Consider the following 15,118-nt stretch of genomic DNA (forward strand, 5'->3'; position numbering starts at 1 on the left):
AGGTGGAGGGTGGTGCCAGTGTACCTGCGGAAGATGGAATGTTCCACATCTCCTACGAAGAGGCAGGCATAGTTGGGGCCCATGTGGGCGCCCATAGCCACTCCTTTGGTTTGGAGGAAGTGGGAGGATTTTAAAGAGAAGTTGTTCAGAGTGAGGACCAGTTCAGTCAGTCAAAGGATGGTATCAGTGGAAGGCTACTGGTTGGTACGGCGGGAAATGGCCTCCTCTATATTGGGGAGACAGGCCACCTACTTGCGGAACGTTTCAGAAAACACCTCTGCGACACCCGGACCAACCAACCCAACCACCCCATGGCTCAACATTTCAACTCCCCTTCCCACTCCACCAAGGACATGCAGGTCCTTGAACTCCTCCATCGCCAGACCATAACAACACGACGGCTGGAGGAAGATTGCCTCATCTTCCGCCTAGGAACCCTCCAACCACAAGGGATGAACTCAGATTTCTCCAGTTTCCTCATTTCTCCTCCCCCTACCTTGTGTCAGTCCCAACCCTCGAACTCAGCACCACCTTCCTAACTTGCAATCTTCTTCCTGACCTCTCCACCCCCACCCCCACTCCGGCCTATCACCCTCATCTTAACCTCCTTCCACCTATCGCATTTCCAACGTCCCTCCCCCAAGTCCCTCCTCCCTACCTTTTATCTTAGCCTGCTTGACACACTTTCCTCATTCCTGAAGCAGGGCTCATGCCCGAAACGTCGATTCTCCTGCTCCTTGGATGCTGCCTGACCTGCTGTGCTTTTCTAGCAACACATTTTCTGCTCTATTCAATCTAGGCCATTCTATATTCTGTATGTTTCAATTAGAACCCCTCATCCATCTAAACACCATGTGTATAAACCCAGAGACCTCAAACTTTCCTCATATGTTAAGCTTTTCACTCCTGGGGCCATTCTTGTGAACCTCCTCTGAACACGGTCCAGGGCCAGTCTCCTTCCTGAGATATGAGGCCCAAAACTGCACTAAATGCCAAGAAGAATTCAAATGTATTGATGAAGCGTAGAAAATATATATTAGATTACGACCTGTAATGAACAGGTGTTTTACAAAGTAAATTTGAAAACATGATTTTGTATACATTGAAGTTTAGAAGAAGAGAAGAGGGCTGTATTCAACTACATACGATTCCAAACAGACTTACTAGAGTGGATTTTGGAGGATGTTTCATTAGTTACGATTTTCAGTTTCGAACAGTCACTACTTAAACATCAGGGATTTCCTAGTTAAAGAGAGACAAGGTTTTTGATTTGTCTCTAAACACCATCATGAGTCGTTACAAAGATCGTGAAAACAAAATGCTTTATTCTTTTTTAAGGATGAAGTGAAAGTTTCTTGTGAAGTAAAATGGCGAACTGTATCTTATTTGTGAGTCCCAGAAAACTAACAGACAAGGACAGCAAATGGAAGTTTGGCTTTTATATCTGAGGGAATAGAATACAAATGTAAAGAAGTATTGTTGCAACGATACAAGGTATTGGTGAAACCGCACCTGGAATTTTATGCACAGTTTTGGTTCCTTGATTTGAGGAAAGATGCAGTGGCATTAGAGGTAGCTGAGAGTAAGTTCACTAGATTGATCCCAGAGATGAGGGGTTTGTCAAATAAGGAGAGATTGAACAGTTTCGTCCTGTACTTTCTGGAATTTAGAAGAATGAGGAGCAATCAAATTGAGGTATTCAAGATGATAAAAGATGTGGATGAAATAGATGTGAAGCAGATGCTTCCTCTTATGGGACATTCTAGGACGAGCGGTCATAGCCTTAGGATCCAGGGTAGTAAATTTAAAACAGAATCTAAGAGCAATGACTGCTCCCAAAGGCATGTAAAGCTGTGGAATTCGCTATCCCGGATCGCTACGCTGAAGTGTGGTGGATGCTGAGACAGTGTGCAAATTTCAGGAAGAGTTAGACAGGTAATGGAGGGATATGGAGAGAAAACAGGAAGATGGTGGTGAGGAGCACATCAGCTTTGATCGAAAGGCGGAGCAGACTCGATGGGCAAAATGGCCTAATTCTGCAATTATATCTAATGAACTTAGGAACCAATTTGAATAATTTAAAACATTGAGGAATATTTCTAAACCGATGATATTTGTTAAATTTATGTGATTCATTGCGTGACAAGCAGTAGGCAAACTGCAAAAACTCATCTCTTCAATAGAAGAGCTGCGCTTGAGCAATTCATTTGGTATCAAAGCGTTCTGTATTTAAAACTGAACAAATTAACACTCTAAAAGATTCAGCATCTATTCTAATGTTAACAGCAATCACAAAACAGCATTTTAGATACTGCATCTCCAAATTCTGCATCTGTCTCTACTCCAAAGGGAGAATATGCATTCCAAAAAGAAACATATGCCTCGGGTTTGATATTTTTTGTGGGATGCGTGCTACACATAGACATATAAACTACAAATTGATTGCGCATTCACGTATTACATTATCTCTCTGTGTCATGAATATTAATACCATCCAGAGGCAACGTTGGGTGAGACGGTTTTAAAAACAAAAAATCACTTTTAGAGGATTCAGGTGAGAGACAAACGGTGTAATTATATGAGTCCCGAACAGGCAGAGTTTGAACAGAATCTAGATTTGATTCTGCGACGTCTCTACAATGGGAAGCATTGGTTGAATTCCTCTGTCCATGGCAACATATTCTAGACGTGTAACAATAAATATTCTTATCTTGCTTGTATTTCACAACGACCAGAAAACATATTATAAATAGAAACATGCAGGAAGTTGATCCGAAAATTATGATCAATAAAAAATTTAAATCTGAAAATAATTCAGGATTTCGAGGTTTGTATTTTCGATCAAAGGTATTTTCAGTAACGTTATGTTGAACTGTACAGAGAATTGAGACTGTGCTGGAAAGACTTGGCTGTCCATTGTCCCTGACCAAAACTGCAATCGCCTGTCTAACAGCAACTTGCTCTCTAAAATTTTGTGTTGTTGTGATTTCTCCAGAAGTAAATTCCACGCTAAAAATGCGATGATCGGTAGCTTCTAGGAGCTGAAAAGACAGTTTTGCATTCTGTCCAGAATCTGCGTCAGTAGCAATTACTTTGGTCACCAAGTATCCGGGATGTGCAGATTTTGGCACAAACACAATCGCCATGTTTGAGGGTGATACAATGACTGGGGCATTGTCATTTTGGTCCAGAATAATAACATTCACGAGAGCAGTGCTGCTCAGTGAGGGAGTTCCACTATCTCGAGCCTGAACTTTGATCTGAAAATTCTTCTGTATTTCGTAGTCAAAAGAGCGCAGTGCATGAAGGCGCCCACTTTCTGAATTAACAATAAATTGGCCAGACGCGGAAGTTTCAGTTAAAAAACTGTCCAATAGGGAATACGATATCTCGCTATTCTTGCCCAAATCAGCATCTAAAGCGGTAACAGCAAATACTGATGCACCAGGAACATTGTTTTCCATCAGGAACACATTATATAACAACTGAGTAAACTGTGGTGCATTATCATTTATATCAGAAACCGAAACGTGGATAGTTTTATTTGTTGAAAGAGGGGGTGACCCTGCATCCCAGGCTGATATGGAAATGTTGTAGGAAGGAGTGGATTCGCGATTCAGTCTGTCACTCACTATTAAATTGTATTGCCAGTTCAAAGATTTTTGAAGTTTGAACGGGATATTTGGTGGCAAATGACACTGCACGTGCCCATTTTCGCCGGAATCACGATCCGTTGCACTTATAATGGCGATCACAGTCCCTCCTGCAGCACCTTCGCTTACCTCAATGGATAGAGAGTTTACTTTTAAATCCGGGGCGTTATCATTAACGTCAACCAATTCAACAAGAATCTCCGCGCGTCCAACTAATGCGGGCGTACCATTGTCCACAGCTTCGACATCAAGTTGGTAAGTTTTCTTTTCTTCATAGTCCAGTGAACCTTGAACACTGATCTGTCCAGTTTCTGGGTTCAAATTGAACAATTCCCTCACCCTGTGAGAAACGTAGTTAGTTAAATAGTACCTTACCTCGCCATTTGTTCCCTGGTCCAAATCAACAGCATGTAATGTTGTGATCACGGTACCTACAGGTATGTTCTCCAATGCGTTAATGTTGTATATCTGATGATCAAATACTGGGGCATTATCATTTCCATCCAGTACAGTGATGACTATTTCTGCAGTACCAGATCTTCGAGGAATTCCACCATCAATGGCCGTCAGTGTCAGATGAAAACTCGAGTGTTGCTCCCGGTCTAAGGGGTTTTCTAATACCAGCTCTGCAATTTTACTCCCATCACTTCTGGTCCGAGTGTTCATTCCAAAATGTTTGTTTGTGCTGATTTCATAATTACTCACTGCATTTGTACCCACATCTGCATCGTGCGCACTCTCGAGTGGAAAAAGTGCTCCTGCTGCAGTTAACTCAGATACTTGAAAAGCATATCTCATTTTGGGAAATGTAGGTGAGTTATCATTTACATCCAATATTTCCACATCGACAAGATACATTTCTAATGGATTGTCTACCGCTAAATCCTGGGAAATAGAGCAAGTCGCACTTTGCCCACACAGCATTTCCCTGTCGATTCTCTCGTTCACAATTAAAATACCACTCCCCTTATTCACCTTCAGCAATTGCATTCTGTCGTCAGTGACGAGCCGAAATTTGCGAAATGACATCTCTCCAATGCTTAGGCCTAAATCTTCTGCGATATTCCCAACAACAGCACCGCGCTCCATTTCTTCGGGGATCACGTATTGTATTTGAGCGAAAATTAGATCCGAGACGCAAGTCAGTAACACAAAAAAGAGCAGCCGGCTAAGCCTTTTCGCCATTGTTCCGTGTTCGATCCAATTGTAAATCTGCCCAAAATGCCGCCTAATATATTTCCTTGTCTGGCTCTCTATGAAATGAAACGCATTTCTGATGAAGGAAAATGATGACATTAAAATGGTAGACGTGAAATCTCGAACTGACCGTTCTTTCAGTGCAAAATGGTTTAGATGTGGGCGACGTTAGCCTTCTCTTTGCTTCTGCGCTGTGTTTCCTATCATGGGAGAGAGGGAGGAGGTAGATCTCTTACAGGGTTTGGTTTTCTTATTGGTAGACAGCGACACAAAGAGTCCTTACCCATTATTGCACTAATCATTTCTTAAAGCAGAACTGCTCACAATGAGTTATAATACCAATCAATCCTATATTTAATGGTGCGCAATTAAAATCTTCCGTTGCGCTGGTTGATATTGTGTATGGTTTTTGTTAGTGAAGGTCAATCGTTTGCAATTGCCCACTCATAACCAATGACAGCGTAACTTAGAAATAAACTGTATTTAATGAAGTCGAAAAGATTTAAGAGACGTCAATCTTATAAAAATACTTTTACTCAGGCTTTTCGAATTACATCAACCTGTTTCAACCATGTGAGGTGTGTTGACAAAATGAATTCTTGATGATGAAGTACCGTTTCTCAAAGCATGTTTCTGCTGATTTTAATTATTGTGCAGCCCTATATGTTTTTTTTGGATATGAGGAAAACCTGTTTTTCGTTTGCATTGTTAATTCGTTGAACTGTTTTTCTACGTTTAGAATCAAACTTACAAGGTGAAGGTTGACAAGAAAATACATGACATTCTTACAGAGTACGTTGATATTACTAGGTTTCATAGCAAATCTCAACTATGAAATTTATGAAGATAGTGCCCATACGGTGCTTGTTGGGGCAAACGTCTGGAGTATCCAGTCTGCCTTTAGCATGCAACTTTCAGATGGTTAATTATGTCAATACTGAAGCAACAGTTTATATATGATACATAATTTGAATTTAAGGAAGAAAAGAAGTGTACAACTCTTGATAGAGGAGAACATTTTAAATACTCAGAAACTGTTCCATAGAATGGCGATTATGTGCTTCGGCTTTAGAGTGTTGGGTTGTTAATCCCTGGTATTTTGCAGTCTTTGATGATTCTGTGATGGGAATGTTCTTTATTCTTCTCTCGGACCTTTGAACTGCTCGAAAGAAGGTGATGTCTCTCTTCCTTGTAACCTCTCCCTCTTGCAATCAGTTTCCTCCTAGAACTCTTAATATGGTTTATTTGTAAGCTGGAAAGCTATGCCGTGTCACTCACCAGTATGAAAACCTTGAGATAATGACATTGATAACTAGTCAATATGCTCAGATGACCAGTGTCACTTGCCTGCCCCACTAAAACAGTCAATGCGTATTGATAATAGGATACCTATCGTGGCAGATCAGGAATTGGTGCTAGTTCACCAGTAATTCACATGATTTTTGCGCCTTTTCCTTTTTATTGTGCTCGCAATGTACAAAGTTAGTTTCAGGTAAATTAGCTGGTAAATTAAATCTTATGCCACACAGCAAGCAAAAGGAAAAGTCCGTTTTGAAGGGTCACTAATTTCGAACACTGTCCTCTTTGAGAGGCGAAAATGCTTTTCGACATTCACAGCTAATATTACTTATCTGTCCAGTTTTAGAGTACAAGTTTCATTTCCTAACACTTTGATTATCTGACATAGAAAACATACCAAAAGCATCAGACTGGTTGATGTCAACTATTACGTGACTATTTAATGTAAGTCGACATTTCCATCAAGGGGTCCGACTGACATTGTTTCCAAAGTCATACCACTTGTTCTCTCCTAGCCTTTCAATTTTTTGATCTGGACCTTGTGACCTAGATGTGATCGTGTTATGTTTGGTATATAGAGGATTTCTTTGATGTCCAAGGATAATGGGAGAGTCAGTGGCCAAATTCAGAGATGGCATAAAACAGTATGCTTACTCGATGGTTTCTGATTATTCCATGATGTTAGAAGGGTGGATAAAAAACCCTATATCTTAGTTTCAGAATGTTAGAAACATTCCAGATAAATATCACACCCAATTAGTCATTCATTGTCCTGATATTAATTGTGAAGCAATAGGTCTGCATCTGGACACACTATTTATGATCACTCAGCGCTTATCTTTATTGAACATGCATGCCAGTATTGGGTGATTTTATGTTTCGGTTGGAGGCAACTCGCAGCACAGCAGGGTTTCTAATTTCACAACAGAACATGTATGTCACTCCTCTTCAGAACAACGTGTGGTAGGTCTGGAACTGTTTCATGTCTCACGTCATTGTATATGCACTCATGAATCGGAGTAACAACCAGTTACTCGCTTCACAGTTTGTGGAGCCTATTCCTTCTCACTTTATTTCCCAATTGGAAGAGCAGATTTCCAAATTCCTTTTTTTACCCAATATTTCTCTTTGTATTTTACTGATTCTCCATTGAAACTATCCAAATATCCTCTGAGGACTTTGGACAGTCATTGGCTCTAAATGGTGCATGTAGTTACAAACATACACGATGCTTGGACTTACAAGAACGTAAGCTCTCATTTTTACCTTATTGAGTATTTTTGGGTGGATTTTTTCACATTGAGTCTACCCCCAACCACCACGCCCCCATCACCACCCTTAGCCTTCAACTGTCCAACTGAAAATGCATCTTCATATATATTTATGGTAATGACGTCTCACCAATCTTACTTTGATTTTAAAGTCAATTCCTATTCGTTTTCATTGGTGCAGACAAGGATCCCTCTCTTCCACTCTCAATGGGAGTCTGTTGTTGGATGAAGAGATGTACTTGGGGCAAATGGTTGCTGGAATGAGTGTGACCTTCATGCAGCAGTATGCTCCTTTTCTTGTTCCCACATGGCATCCACTTCCATCAACAGCAAGTCTTGAGGTTTGCAACACCTCCCCTAATACTCATCCTCTCCTTGGGCGATCTTGGGCCAGTGATTTCCAGGCATCTGTGAGATTGCCACACTTCACTTTGAGGGTATAACTGAAACACCTCCTCTGTCCTCCTGGGGTACATCTACCGTGTCGAAGCTGGCAGTAGACCACCTGCATGAAGAGTCTCTTGTCCGTCATGAAGACGACGTGTCCAGCCATGAAAGCTGATCAAGGGTAGCTTTGCTTTAATACTGAGGACATTGGCCTTGTCGAGGATGCTGGTGTTTGTGCACGTTTCTCTCTAGCAGATTCCCAGGATTTTGCTGAGACTGCATTGGTAGTACTGCTCCAGCACTTCCAGGTAACTGCTGTAAGCATAGGAGGGCGGGAACCTCCACAGCTCTGTAAACCATGATCTTGGTGTCGGATTTGATGTTGTTGGCCTCGAACACCCTTTCCCTCAGGCAGCCAAAAGCTGCACTAGCACACTGTAGGCGGTGCTGGATTAGTTCATCAATAGCTGATTTGGCTGATAGGACACTCCCTCGGTACAGGAAGTGGTAAACATTCTCAAAGGCCTTCCCGTGGATGCTGATGATCGGGGGTTTTCTCCACAATGCCAGGTTAGGTTTCTGGAGATACTTTATCCTGTGGATGTTCACAGTAAGACCCATGGTCTCATAAAGGTGCTGATGATTGTTTGGTTCCATCCTCTGAAATTGCATATATCCAAGTATCACCAGCATACTGGAGCTCGATGATATTTGTTGGGGTGAATTTGGTTTTGACTTGAAAGCGTTGGAAGTTGGATAACTTCCCATATGTTCCATAAGTTAGCTCCATTCCATTGTGGAGTTTGTCAGTGGTGAGGTAAAGCATTGCAGTGATGCCGATCGAGAAGCATGTTGGGGCAATGACACAGCCTACTTGACACTGGTCTGAATTTGGAATGGGTAAGTGGTAGAGCTCTTTGTGGTTACCATGACTTTCATGTCGTTGTGTAGCAAGTGAGGGATGGTGACAAATATCATAGTGCAACCAAACTGGAGAAGTATGCTCCATAAGTCTTCCTAATTGACAGTGCAAATGTTTTCATAAGGTCGAAGAAGACCTCATGCAGGGGTAGATTCTTTTATCTGGATTTTTTCTGCCTCTATTGTGGGGAGAAAATCATGTCCCTTGTGCCCCTCCGTGGTCGAGAGCCACATTGCAATTCCGGGAGAGGTTCCTCCCGCACAGAAAGTATATGGTTGAGGAGGACTTTGATGATGACGTTTCTAATGGTCAACAAAAGGGACATTCCCCCTTTTGTCGACCATTAGAAAACCAAACCATTCCCATCGGCCTGGTCCTGCACCATATCGCACCAAACCTTTGCTATTCATGTAAACATCTAAATGTCTTCTAAATGTAATTGTACCCACATACACCAGTTCCTCAGGACATTCATTCCACACATGAATCGCCCTTAGTATAAAAATAATTGCCTCTTATCCCTTTCTTAAATCTCACTCCTTTGCACTGTGTTCATAAGTGGCCAGGCCATCTGGCTTAATGGACAGCCTCTGATGGATGTAACCTCTAAACGTCCACAATGAAGGCGACAAAGCTGTACACAGGCGTTGTGAGTATAATAATTCAGTTCCTACCATTGCTTTACTTATTGATGGCTGGAACCAATCAGAAAAAAAAGCTCTTCAAACTTGGAGAGACGAAGTATCCACCATGATTTGTTTCATTGACTTCCTTTGACTGAGCCTTTTGAGAAGAGTCATGAACATTTTCACAAATAAAGTGGCATTTTCTCTTTTTTTGTTTTACCTGTGGAGAATCCAGAACGATGAAACCAACAGTTCAAATCAATCTTTCGTTTAAGAAAAGAATTCATGGACAATACACATCTGTGAATTAGTGGAAAATACACTAGCGAAGATTACCAGAAATTTATGCATCATATGAAAATGCATGATTACAAATCATATCTATTCCTTTGCTGCCAACTTGTATACAATGTCACCATATATAATACAGACTACAGTTTCCTGAAAGTATTGCAACTTTCAGAACATTTCATGAAATCCTGCTTTGCAATTGGAATGTTTCCTTTTGAATTTTCAGAGAGATAATGCATTGCCAAATTATCAGCTGACATTTTGGAACACATTTACATAGATGGCATTTAATCATGCAGTTGAAACATAGGCATTGAAACGCTTGTGTTTCATGTTTTAAAATAACAAATTTAAAATATTCCCTTCCAGAATTTTTAAACTATCGTCATAATATGAAAATGCACATATACAATCAATCAGATAAGCAATTTAGAATCAGTGTTATATCAAAATGAAAAAAAAAGGAACTGTATGTAATTGCTTTCTTGTTTTGGGATTTGCTTTGGCAATAAGGAACCACAGCAAAACTGCAATCAGTGGGAGTCATCAACAGAAATCTCCACTGGTTTGAGTCATAACTGGGCAAAACATAATTGGTGTAATTGTTGGACGGAAGCCATCTCAGCACCAGGACATCTTTCTCAGAGTTACTCAGGGGAATATCCTAAGACCAGTCATCATCAGCTGCTTCATCAATACACTTCCTTCAATAATAACGTCAGAAGTAAAAAATGTTCAGCACCATTTTCAACCCTCAGCTACGATGCGGCCCGTGTTCAAATGGAACATGACGTGGACCATATCAAGTCTTGGACTGAAGAGTGGCAAGTAACATGTATGGCATGCAAGGGTTCCAGCCATCAACCAGTAAAGAAATGGTGTGAACTGAACTATTATACCTACAAAGGCTGTGGACAGTTCTGTAGACTCCTTTACAGAGGTTCACAATTTTCTACAAAACATCCATCAAAGGCCGTTCATATTCTCAAGGAAGAGAACCTCTAAACACTGCCAATCATATGAAATACCTTTACCATTCCTGAATTCCCCACTATTGGCATGCTGGTGTTTACCAGTGACAAGCAATTCAACTGTACTTGCCATATAACCACAGTGGCTACAGCAGTGATTCAGAAACTCGAAATATCATAGCGAGTAACTTATCTCCTGAATTCCCCAATTACTTTCCACCATCAACAAGGCACAGTTCAGGGCTGTGATAGATGACTCCCCACTTGGCTGGACAGTGATTCTCCATCAATTCTCAATAAGCTTGTCAACATTCAAGACAAAGCAACCTGCTTTATTAAAACTGCATTCACTTTGATCAATAGCAGCAGTGTATGCTACCTACAACATGCACTGTGGAAATGTGATGAAGATCCTTAGACAGCATCTTGGAAACATGCAAACATTTCCACCGTGAAGGTCAAAGGTTGCAGAAAGATGGAAACACCATCACCTGCAAGCTGTCCTCCAAGCCAACCACAAAACTGCCTTGGAAACATATCGCTTTACTTTCACTTTCACTTAGTCAAAATCCTGGAATTTCCTCCCTCCAGAATTGTAGGTCTACCTACAGCACATGGACTGCAGTGGTTCACAAAGACAGCTTCCTACCGCCTTTCAAGTGCAACTAGAATGGACAATAAATCCTGGCAAGTCAGTGACGCCCATGTTATAAGAGAATTTTTAAGACAAAAGACAAACAAGTAAAAGAACAAAACAGAATGGTAAACATAATTTTCCAATCAATGAAGTCAAAACTTCTTTTTATTTTAAGTTGGCAATGTATTGCAAGCTCACTTAACACTGCATTACTTGAAAATTGTTTAAATGAGAGTCGGGTTGCTGAAGATTTGAATCTTTCAATCACCAGCACAAATGCATGAATGCTAAATTTGAACTCATAGAATTTATACTACGGTAGAAAAAGGTTAGTATTTGGCGGGTTGACTGTGATGAGTCAAGTCTTTACGATGAGTAAAACAATTAGAATGGCTGGATGGCGCTGGAGAAATGTACTTTCTTTCCAATCCATTCTGGTTGAAACTTCACTTAATGTTTCGTTGGGAAGTCTAACTGATTTTAATCCGATGAGAATTTGTTTTTGTATGTTTGCACAATGTTACAGTGTCTATTGAATATCGAAGTGAAGATGAGAATTGCTTTTGTTTGAGTTGCAATCATCCATGCAAACTGATGACTGTTGGAGATCTCTTCTGGCATTAATATGAAGTAGTAACACCAAGAGCTTACAGATATGCAAAGTTCCTTAAATGGCTTTCACGGATTGTATTTGGGAGTATCATCATGCAATGTTTGTTATTGGTCTATGAATAGATATTTGAGTGGCGTAAACAACAAAAAGGAATGTTAACGGGGTTTTATGTTAAAGAGCACCATAAATGAGAAAAGTGTGAATGTTAAGTAGATGGCCCTTCGTGTGGAGTTCTGAAGTTCCCTTTTTTTTAGCTTTATGGATATTCCTCATGAATGAGTTATAAAATACCAGGTACCCGTCAGATTACAAATGGAAAAGGCAAGATGTCTCCGTGGAGCTAGAAGAAAATTAGAAGATGAAAAATGGCGAATCATCGACGGATTTCAATGCATACTGTATACTGTATTATTGCAATTAATACGTTGCATGCCGAGATGGCAAGTTCTGTCTGCGATTCCCAAAATATATTTGGAATAGTCGGAGAAATTGATCATTTTCCCCCATTGTGAACTCAGGCTCAGACTTAGGCACCAAATTACTGAAATATTCACGAACGAAAACACATTGCGACGAATGTGTTTTGAAGACTAACTCAAGATGTGTTAAGCAAATAGACGACAATATCACCAATCAACGTGTTGAAGCTGGGCAGATTCACTCACTCTTATCCAACTGCAAACAGCCAATCATAATTCGATTAGATTATTTACAGTGTGGAAGCAGGCCCTTCAGCCCAACAAGTCCACACCGACCCTGACCGCCACCCACACATTTACCCTTTCACCTAATACTGCAGGTAATTTAGCTTGACCAATTCACCTGACCTGCGCATCTTTGGAATGTGGGAGGAAACCGGAGCATACCCACGGGGAGGATGTGCACACTCCACACAGTCAGTCGCCTGAGGCGGGAATTGAACCCGAGTCTCTGGTACATGTGTTAGGTATGTACATGTTCCGAAAGACGTTGCCACAGCGGAGCTTAGGGAAGTTTCATGGCTGAGATGGCTCAAGAAATGACTGAAGAAACGTTTTGGTCTCTTGTAGAATCAAGTCGCATGCAGAATGGGATCGAAAATCCATTTGAGAGAAAATATCAGTCATGCTCATGTTCAACGCACAATTAATGTTATCATCTAAAGTTGCCAGTAATTTTCATATGTTTCCATGATGATGATTGTCCAGGATGAGGTATCACTTTGAAGTGATTTACCCTGTAGTCTGTTGCTAACATTTTGATCATGCGAAATACTGAAATTTTCATTTCAACAAGAGAGTTAGCAGAGGGTCTCCAATCTTCTCAGAAGTTGAAGAGCTGCGGTAAAGTAGTTGTGTGGTTATTGTAAGAGAGGACAATGTTTTAAATTATTGCTTAAATGGCATGCAAATGAAATTTGCCCCCAAATAAATCAGCGAATATAATTCATAGCGTTTGTGGAAAGCACTACAAATAGTGTAATTTTCTTTCTGCAGTTATTGAAAAGAATCAGTAAATGTTTTGAATTATGTCAAATTTGGGCAATGTACGAGATTAAACAAGTGAAAGGACAAGTGATAAAATATAATGCAGAAAACTGAAATAATCTTCTGTGTTAAAAAGGATGGAGAGAACAAATCTCAAAGTAAAGGAGCAGATAATTCGAGAAGTTACAAAAGTAATTGTAGTATAATAAATACCGTCTATTTGAATGTAACAAACATCTCTAATCACAAATGTAAATGCAAGTCTTACAAGCACACAAAATTGAAAGAAAGCTATTCAATACAATTTACTACACATAATCAAAGTATGAAATTGGCACTGGGCTTGAAGTATTCACTATGATTCACTCTCACCTGCTGAATTTCTCCAGTACTTTCAGGTTACCATTAGATAAAGATAAGACGACGGACACAGTATGTTTGCCTTTGTCATTATCTACACAACGAGTGTAGATAATGACAAAGGCAAACATAAATGAAATGAATAAGTATTTTGCATCACTGTACAGTTACAATGACAGCATACCAATGCTGAGAGAATTCGACATCGCTGAAAATAGAATAATGGAGAAGAACTCAGGAAATTGCATTCACAAGCAAAGAGTGTCTAATAATATTCATGCAGCTGCATGCTGAAAAATTCATCGTACTGCTGGTTTTCATCTCTTTGTAAAACAAATAGATGGCACAAATTCTGTGCACGTTATTTGTTGCAATTTGAAGTTACCCATGCTCCTTGTACGAAATTGTCATGTTATAGAGTCAGAGAGTCATACTGCACAGAAAGAGACCCTTAGATCCAATTTGCCCATCCCCACTAAGTTTCTCAAATTAAACTAGTCCTACTTGCTGGAGATTGGTCCATATCCCTCAAAGTTTATGTTATTCATGCATTTGTCCAAATTTTATTTAAGTGTTGTAGGTGTACCTGCATTGATGATTTTCTTTGCCAATTCATTCTACATGCAAACCACCTTGTGTGCGATGATAACATGCCCCCCAGGTCGTTTTTAAAACTTTTGCTTATCACACTAAAATATTCCCCCTAATTTTGACCTCCCCACCTTAGTAAAAAGATGTTTGCTGTTAATCTTATCTATGTCCGTCATGATTTTATGAACGGCTGTATTGTCACTCCACAATCTCATGCATCCATTGAAAAAAGGTACCAGCTAATCCAACTTCTCCTTTGGGCACGAAGCCTCCAGTCCTGGTAAATCTGGCCCATCTTTTCTGGACCCGTTCCAATTTAATAGCATTGATCCGATAGCAGGGCTACCAAACTGTGCATAGTACTACAAAAGCAGTCTTGTACAACCTCAACATGACATCCCAACAGCTGTGCTCAATTGCCTTTGCAATGAAAGTATATTAAAAGCCTTCTTAACCATCGTGTTTAATTGTGACATAACTTTCAAAGAACTATCTGCCTGAATTCCGAGGTATCTCTGTTAGACAACAGTTCCCAGGGTCCTGTTATTAGAGTATACGCTCTGTCCTTCAATTTACTAAAACGTGACATACCTCACATTTGTCCAAATTAAACTCCACCTTCCACTCCTCAATCCATTGGCTCAATTGAACACGACCTTCTCTCATCTTGGATAACATTCTTCACTGTCGACCATGTTACCAACTTTGGTGTCATCTGCAAACTTACTAACTGTGCCTCTTGAATCGCCATTCAAGTCCTTTGCATAACTGACAAGCAACAGTGGATCCAGTACGAATCCCTGCAGAACATCAATGGTCTCCAGTCAGAAATAA

The 15,118-nt window shown here is 40.3% G+C and overlaps 1 protein-coding gene across 1 annotated transcript; it reads right to left on the reverse strand.

The window, feature by feature from the left end:
• Nucleotides 1–2,110: 2,110 nt before the first annotated feature.
• Nucleotides 2,111–5,028, reverse strand: LOC140491768 (protocadherin beta-15-like). The gene has a single exon (XM_072590170.1). The coding sequence runs from the start codon at nucleotides 4,947–4,949 to the stop codon at nucleotides 2,463–2,465; it is 2,487 nt and encodes an 828-aa protein (XP_072446271.1). The 5' UTR covers nucleotides 4,950–5,028; the 3' UTR covers nucleotides 2,111–2,462.
• Between the last annotated feature and the right edge of the window lie 10,090 nt (nucleotides 5,029–15,118).

Source organism: Chiloscyllium punctatum, chromosome 20 (assembly GCF_047496795.1).
Source record: "Chiloscyllium punctatum isolate Juve2018m chromosome 20, sChiPun1.3, whole genome shotgun sequence".
Taxonomy (NCBI): domain Eukaryota; kingdom Metazoa; phylum Chordata; class Chondrichthyes; order Orectolobiformes; family Hemiscylliidae; genus Chiloscyllium; species Chiloscyllium punctatum.

Excerpts from the sequence above, each read along its gene's own strand:
- LOC140491768 (XM_072590170.1), bottom strand. The coding sequence starts at position 4,949 with ATGTCATCATTTTCCTTCATCAGAAATGCGTTTCATTTCATAGAGAGC.